Below are 8,171 nucleotides of genomic sequence, written 5' to 3'. Positions count from 1 at the left end.
TCAGCTATGTTCCTCTCCAAATACTCATAGACTGATTTAGTTGTAAACCTTTTTATTTCCCAGGGTCCAGATCACTTGGTTTGGATCCTCGGAGAGCAACCAAGATTCTACCATAGGTTGTAGTTCTTTCCATTGTTCTATCAAAGGAGAGTGAAGTTGCCTTCTAAAGAAATCACCATCCACCCCCCTTTTTAAACCCAACCATCGTAATCTCTTGATCATTACAAATATTGTAGAGAACTTGATATTTAGAACATAGAGGCGGATTATTATTCAGGGAATCAATCCACATTCTAGCAATATTGCTGGAATTCAGGACCACTCCTCTCCTAGCCAAGTAGTGATCCTTGACTTTCAGGATAGCTTCCCAAATAGGAGAATCGCCAAAATTACATTTCGTTGTGCTTACAGTATATGTTCTAAGGTACTTGGCTTGTATCACCTCTTGCCACAAGCCCTGTTGTATCTCAAGCTTCCACCACCATTTCTCTAAGGTTATAGCATCTTTTCTAAGATACTTGGGTTTAGTTCATCCAATCTCGTGGTGTATCAACTATGTAATGATCATACTGCACATCAACACAATCAAGGGAGGCGTAGGGTTTTACCTCCTCGAGAGGGCTCGAACCTGGGTAAACGTTGTCCCTACGTTCCTTGTTGTCCATCGATCCTAGACCCACAGCTCGGGACCCCCTACCCAAGATCCGCCCGTTTCGACACCGACACTACATATAATAAAACAAAAGTTCCTGCCATGCTTCATTAGTAGCCATAAAGGATATGGTTCGCAAACAACATGTTACATTCTTGAGGTTCAAGAGTTACACACTATGGCTGCATAATCTTCACCTCTACTCTTATATAGATCCCGCCACCAATGACAAATGGACTTGCCTCACCGGTTAACTGAGCCTAAGAGCACTGGAACAAGTTGTAATTACCACATAATTTTTCACTATCAAATGTGGTGTGATTTTGCCCTTGGTAATGTAATCCTCAAAGAGCTTTTGCCTCATGGAAAATGCAATCTCAACATTTATTGATGGCCAGGTGAAAGGGTGAATAGCTAGAAACAAGCCAAGAGAAGTAGGGGACTTGGTAGCAGCATCAAATCTAGTAATTGCTTTCACAGTTAACCAAAACTATCAAATGGAAATATCTCTAAGTCAATAATATTCTTGCCAGGTACAGTCATCTGAAGATAGTCATGAAGACTAAGGTCCAAGTACACAACAACCCCAGGGAATGGATCAAGGTTGACAAACTTGACAGGCCTCACAAGATAAGTTCTGCTCTCATAATTCCATTATGGTTCTAGAGTATACGAGTTAATCGTCTTGTACTGCAGGGCACTTATAACTCTTTCGACTGTTGAAAGCATATTAGTAAGGTGAAAACCTGCAAACAGTCGTAAAGCTGGGACTAACATGTGCATAAATCTAATCAAACTCACCAGGTTTGAAGTGAAGACAATCCTGATCTCATTATAATCCCGGTATTTTCCTGAAATTTTTCGCATCTTACAAGTCCTAGTAATTAAGAGTCTACGAGCATTACCTGATTAGACTACGACTGTTTAATGGTCACTTGGACTCTCAAATGGAATCGACCATCGATAACATAAATGATGTCATCGTTAATCAATTGAGCCCATGGGATTAAGAGTAAGGTTCCCTATCCGAATGACATGCCACTTGCAAAACTCATATTTAACATTTCCAACAAGTACTAAGAGTGGTTATAATTTAAATTTATACTGAAACATTTTTACTTATTTACAATATATTTTATCAAACACATGGTCTTGACTAGAATGTTTATCATTTCCTAGTTAGTATAATTGACAACATAATGAAATTCTAAATTTAATCAACATACAAAGTTGTTGACTTTAAAATATTTATTTTCTCAATCACATGAGAAATAGTCTCTTTGCGTGTGCCCCTCTGTCTCTATGTGTGTATGTTGCACCCATTTAATATTATTAATTAATTTGGTAGAGAGCTCTAAAGTGTGTGATGTAGCAAAATATCTTGTTAGGGGGTTTCTAGTGTTTGACTGGATATAAGCAATTAGACGGATCTGCACGTATAAAGTGTTTACGAGGGGATTGTCAATTATTATTGACTTTAAAAAATAAAAATATAATAACAAGGTGGTACTAAGTACATCTAAGATATGTAACACCTTGGAGTCAAGACATGGTATTATATATTTTTAAACGTCGCATCCAAGTATCATGTCGAAGCGATCAATGACACACAGCAACAAAAGGACCAACCAACCACTGTCCTAGGCAGCACATTACCTACAATAAAGGTTATATGAAAACATGTTAATTGCTATTTACTGTGCGTGTCATGCCACCATGAGTTGTTCTTATTCTTGGTATTCCCTTAAACATTGTCACCTTTCCACCCGCCAAAAAAAAGTTGTCCAACCATGTGCTGTCAAAACAGAGAAGACATGTATGGAAATAATCTTCTTGAAGGAGCTACGCTCGTGTCGTTTGTTCGATGAAGAAGAGCAACTATCTAAAGAAGAAGAAGAAGAAGAATCAGAGGCGATCGAGGAGCCCAAAGATGAGGTTTTGTTTTTTACACAAGCATTGTGCTCCCAAGACTAATGGGGGGGGGGGGGGGTCAAGAGTTTGGACCCAAGCACCCATGGGACATATTGCACACTATGTCACTAGGAGGCCTAATTACATGGAATATATAGGAAATTGGGTAAGTACCCGCGCGAGGGGGTGGGTGAGGGAGTCCTGGATTAAAGGGTCCTCGGACGGCCGGACTATGTAGCGTGGGCCGGACTTTTGGGCCGTGAAGATACAAGATAGAAGACTCTCTCCCGTGTCCGGATGGGACTCTTCTTGGTGTGGAAGGCAATTTTGGCTCCCGGATATGAAGATTCCTTTCTCTGTAACCGACTTTGTACAACCCTAATCCCTTCCGATGTCTATATAAACCGGAGGGCTTAGTCCGTAGAGGCAATCATAATCATACAGGCTAGACTTCTGGGTTTTAGCCATCACGATCTCGTGGTAGATCAACTCTTGTAATACTCATATTCATCAAGATCAATCAAGCAGGAAGTAGGGTATTACCTCCATAGATAGGGCCCGAACCTGGGTAAACATCGTGTCCCCTGCCTCCTCTTACCATCAATCCTAGACGCACAGTTCGGGACCCCCTACCCGAGATCCGCCGATTTTGACACCGACAGTGGGGGCGGCGTTCTATGAGCATTGCCACAATATATAACATCCTTATGACCGTAACACAACTCACAAGAGGACAACCTCATCGGCATGGACCAAGTCTTGCTCACCTAAGACCGTCGGACCATGAGTTTTGGAGGATTGTAGGATTGCATCCACACAAGGAGATGCTCCTCCTCCACATCGACCACCAGCTTAGCTTACCATCCCAGCACCTCGAGGACGCAATACCCACGCAAAGAACCCATTGACCTCACCCCTCGCCGACCGTCCGCTCCCCCACCTCCCCGTGCCACGCCGGCACGCTCCCACCAGGGAAGACCCCTCATCGCCGACGTATACACCCGCAAGCAAGGTGTAAGCTTTTTTTTCTCCCTGCGAACGAAGATGCAGGCATTTTGGTACAACATGATACTACTATCTTTTTATGTACTTGTCGTCAGTTGTGAATTGTGATGGATAACGACGTGCGCTGCTGCGGGAGGCCATTTGAAATTTGAATTTCGTATCGGGGGTGACGAGTCTGGCGGAGCCTTTCTTGGGGCGGAGGTTGATGGAATGGACCAAAACGCAAAAAGGAAGCAGAAAACTGGTAAAGCCGGCGTAAATACGCGCGTCTTAAGGGGTGTGATCGCAAAATGGCACGGAGCGGTGGTCTACTCGTACCCACCCCGTGCTCCGCTTCCGCCTCGTCATCTCATTTCCAGAGAGAGGGAGAGAGAGGGTTCGAGAGTCTTCCAGAGAGCGGATCCATCCAGAGAGTGCTAGGGTTTTCTCTCCGGGCGGCGGCGATGTCGATGGCGGCGGCGGCGAGGGCGGCGGCGCGGGCCCCGGGCAGGGCGGCGGCGCGGTTCGTGCAGACCAGGCTCCGCTCCTCCGGCAAGGTGCTCAGCGAGGAGGAGAGGGCCGCCGAGAACGTCTACATCAAGGTATATCGCCCCCGCCCCCGTCCCCTTCCCCTTCCCCGCGCCTCCGCCTCCCTCCTCCCGCTCCGGCGCGAGATGGCTCCTCGTGGACGCGACGCGGCGCGGCCCCGTCTCGTCTGGCCTGCCCCGCGCGTCTTGTGCTAGGGTTCCCGGCGCGATCCGCGCGCCCGCCGGGGGATTTCCGCCGGTCGCGTGGTCGTTTTCATGTCGCGTAGTTGGTTGGCGATTTACGTACCCCGCGTTGGTTGGCGATTTGAAGCGCAGGGTCCAACGCCGCGCCAGCCAGCACCGGCTGTTTGGTTGGTGGTGCTGAGACCTGCGCGGGTTGGGGACGGTGATTTGAGGCGCCCCTGGTCGGGTGACAGAGCGTTCTCGGTTATGTCTCGGATTCATGGTTGGTTATGATGTCCGTTGACGCAGTATAGCTCGTCTGTTCCTGTGGATTTGGCCTTTGGGGGATCTTTGGCCACTGAAATTACTTTTATGTGTTAATCGAATTGGGTGGTTGCTCTGCTGTGTTAAGTTTCAGGTGGTTTGCTAGTGGGGATTGATTTGGGCAAGTGCAAATCGTACTAGTATGCACCGGCAACAACCTGTCAATATTAGCCTTTTTGTGATTATTATGTGAGTCTTGTAAGTGCGGGTTAGTTGCTTAGTTATGCCCATGGACATGATAGCTGCTCTGCTGGTGTAGTGGGGGAATTGGGGGTCTCTGCTAACCTACCTCTCAACTTATTTTATTTGCTCATCATGCTATTTTACTATTGGAGCTTCATTATATGATTGCTGTGGTGTCAAGTTATAGGGTGTTTGGAATTGGGGATTGATCACTGGTTGCACACATGCAAGTGCAATAATACTAGCACGCACTGGCAACTACAGTATGTGCCAATCTTGGCCTTCTGTGATTACGTGAACCTTCCGATGTAGGCTGGTTGCTCAGTTATGCCCACTGACACAATAGCTGTTCTGATGAGGATCTTTGCAAACTTGCCTCTGAACTGATTTTATATGTTCCATCATGCTTTTTCACTATTGAAGCTTCAGTTGGATGGTTGTTGTGATATGGGGTTTAGTTCTCTTGGAACTGGGGATTGATATTTGGATATACTGATAGGGATTGCAAATAACTATCAGTAGGCACTGGCTACCTGTAGGCACCGTGATATGTGTTGGTGCTATGTTTTTGAGGTTAAGTGAATCTTTTAATTCTCGTCACTGCATGACCTGTTCCCTGAACCTTTTTTCTTTCTTTCATTTTGTGGTCCAGTTGGGCTATAATTTTTGCCGTGGCTGTTGTGAACTCATCAGTTATGTTTATTGTTTTTATTGTTCATCGTGAGAATGTGTAATTGGATGATTATGTTATAGGTTAGGTTCGCGGTGAGTAGAAAAATTCTGCCACTATGCTAGTTGCTTGTTTTGTGTGTTTTCTGTTTAGTCTCCTGAGAACCATTGTTATTTCATTATTTCTGCAGAACACCAATAGAAACCATATGCTTGATACAACACCTCATTGTTTCAAATAATGCTTGTCTTACCTTGTTAGTAGTTAAATTGTTTATACTAAGCAGTGACATTGTTCGGAAAGTACGATGTCCATATTATATTATTATATAGTTATATACTCCCTCCGTTCCAAAATAGATGACCCAACTTTGTACTAAACTTAGTATAAAGTTGAGTCATCTATTTTGGAACGGAGGGAGTATATGCCATTGTATATCCTGTGTTGAGTTGACAAATGAAGCACTGGACTTATCAGAAGTAAAATTCAGCTAGGAATCCTTGATAACAGTTGTACGGGTAGACATAATTGTTACTTCTTTCTGCAGCACATTAATTAACCGTTGCTTGATGCACCCATTGCTTCAGATAATGCTTGTCTTACATATATAATCATAATCATTGAATTGGATCTCTTACCTTATTAGCTGCTTTCAGTTGCAGTCTTGAACAATAAAATGTTTATCTCAGTCCCTAGGATTCCTAGTTGTAGTCTTTCAGCTGTGATCATTATTGCTCATATATGTGTATATATCACTTTCTATATGGTGTTATGCCCTGTTATCTCTGTTAAGTTGACGAATGAAGCACTAGGCTCATCCATAGTACAAGTTCAACTATGAACACTTGAAATTAGTCAGGACATCCAGAGGCACCAGTTTTTCCGGTTTTAAACTCTGAATCTGATATAAGCCATACTGTTGGGACAAGTGGTCTTCTGTTTATGTGTTGGTGCTTTGTTAATATAAAGCTATAGTGTTGGCATAAGTGGGTGGTCTTTTGTATATGTGCTGATGCTTTGTTAATATAAAGCCACAATGTTGGCATAAGTGGTCTTCTGTGTATATGCTGATGCTTTGCTAATACTTAATAACATGCCTGATGACCTATTTCTGGCCTGTTTATGCAGAAAATGGAGCAAGAGAAGCGGGAGAAGCTCGCACGCAAGGTATGTGAACACACAATTGCTTGAACCTCTCAACTGGGCATTGGTTGTTGATGTTCTACTTCCATGATTCTTGTCTGCTCATGTTGCCATGTACAGCAAATTAGCATCCTTCTCTACAAAATTATATATGCCTAATGGATATGTATGTTTTAGCTTCCTAAGTTGAAATGCATTGCCATTTGTATGTGTTCCGTGTGGTTCATGGATCTGACTAGAGATTTAAAGGCTTGTGATGTCGTGCACAATTTATTAGCATCCTTATTAACAAAGTTATATATGTCCAATGGATACATGTGATTTAGCTTTCTAAGTTAAGATACACTACTGTATATGCTCTGTGTTGGTTGTGAAACTGACAAGAGATGTAAATAAGTCTTTTGATGTTGTGTACGGCAAATTAGCATACTTGCTGGCAAAGTTATATATGTGCAATGGGTCTATGTGTTAGCTTTCTAAGTTGAGATGCACTAGTTGTGTCTGTGTCATGAAGCTGACAAGAGATATGAATTCCTGCGTTGCTTTGCACAGCAAACTAGTATCCTTTTGGATTCTGCACAAAATTATATATCCAGTGGGTGTGTTTGATTTTGAAACTGTGCACTAGTGTATATATTCTGTGTGGTTGGTGAAACTTGCTGACAAGGGCATTAAATTCCAGCAGGGTCCCAGCACTGGAGAGCAAGCTCCGTCCACCCCAAGCGCTGGAGCGGGTGACGTGAACACCGCAGGCGCCGGTTCAACCACGTCGGCATCCGCAGCAGGCACGTCGACCGACAAGAACAGGAACTACGCCGTGCTGGCTGGCACCCTGGCCGGCCTGAGCGCCCTGGGCTGGTACCTCCTGTCGAAGCCCAAGAAGACGGAGGAGGTCGTCGACTGATCTGCCCGTCTCCGTCCCGCCCTGGTTTTTACTTCCTTACTGCACATGGACCTGCGCGATGATGATGATGATAATAAGTTTCCGACGTCGCCGAACAGCCTTGCCTTTGCCTTTTTAGCCGCTTCCACAGAATCCGATACTTGAGATGATGACGATGATGATGATGATCTGTAGCGCTAGATGTTTTGCTACCTGTTGTTGGTTTGACGGTGGTGGTTAACGAGAGAGGCGTCTTGGATGATGTGGTTTGGTCCTTTTGAAAGTATGCAATGCATGGTTTTTTCTGGTGAATTTCGTTGGAGTTGCTTACTTTGTTTGTTGCCTTTGCCAAATTATGCATGCAATGCATGGTTTCAAATGAGTGTGCTTGCAGTTTGGAGCAAGTCTTCACCGGGAATAAATAAATCAAAATACCAGACAAATATTCTGAAATGAAGGTTTTTTTTTGGTGTCACATCAAAGGTACAGCTCGGGAGTAGCTACGTAGCTTGGTTTTCAACTAGTGGTTGGGGCGCCACCTGGGGCGCAACTTGAGAGGAAGATACGCACATGTTTTTCTTTTAAAAAAAATACATAGAGTTCTTGCCTTTGTCTAAGAAAACATCCCAAAAAAAATCCTCACCTTCATCTTAAAAAAATTAAAAAGAAAAAATTTACCACCGCAGCCTACCAGCGAGTGCCGCTTTGCAT

General features: G+C 44.0%; 1 protein-coding gene across 2 annotated transcripts; it reads left to right on the top strand.

Moving 5' to 3' along the window:
• The first annotated feature begins 3,863 nt into the window (after positions 1-3,863).
• LOC123090514 (uncharacterized protein At2g27730, mitochondrial) lies at positions 3,864-7,772 on the top strand. Of its 2 annotated transcripts, none has more exons than XM_044511817.1 (3): positions 3,864-4,149; positions 6,563-6,601; positions 7,263-7,772. In XM_044511817.1, exons 1-3 carry the CDS (start codon positions 4,012-4,014, stop codon positions 7,479-7,481), a joined length of 396 nt encoding a protein of 131 aa, XP_044367752.1. In that variant the 5' UTR covers positions 3,864-4,011; the 3' UTR covers positions 7,482-7,772. The 2 variants fall into 2 exon arrangements, with proteins under 2 accessions (XP_044367752.1, XP_044367751.1); XM_044511816.1 differs by having other exon boundaries at positions 3,894-4,149; positions 7,260-7,772.
• Positions 7,773-8,171: the final 399 nt, after the last annotated feature.

This window comes from Triticum aestivum, chromosome 4B (genome assembly GCF_018294505.1).
Source record: "Triticum aestivum cultivar Chinese Spring chromosome 4B, IWGSC CS RefSeq v2.1, whole genome shotgun sequence".
Classification (NCBI taxonomy): Eukaryota; Viridiplantae; Streptophyta; class Magnoliopsida; order Poales; family Poaceae; genus Triticum; species Triticum aestivum.
Note: the sequence above shows the minus strand (reverse complement) of the source record. Positions and strands in the feature narration are given on the sequence as shown.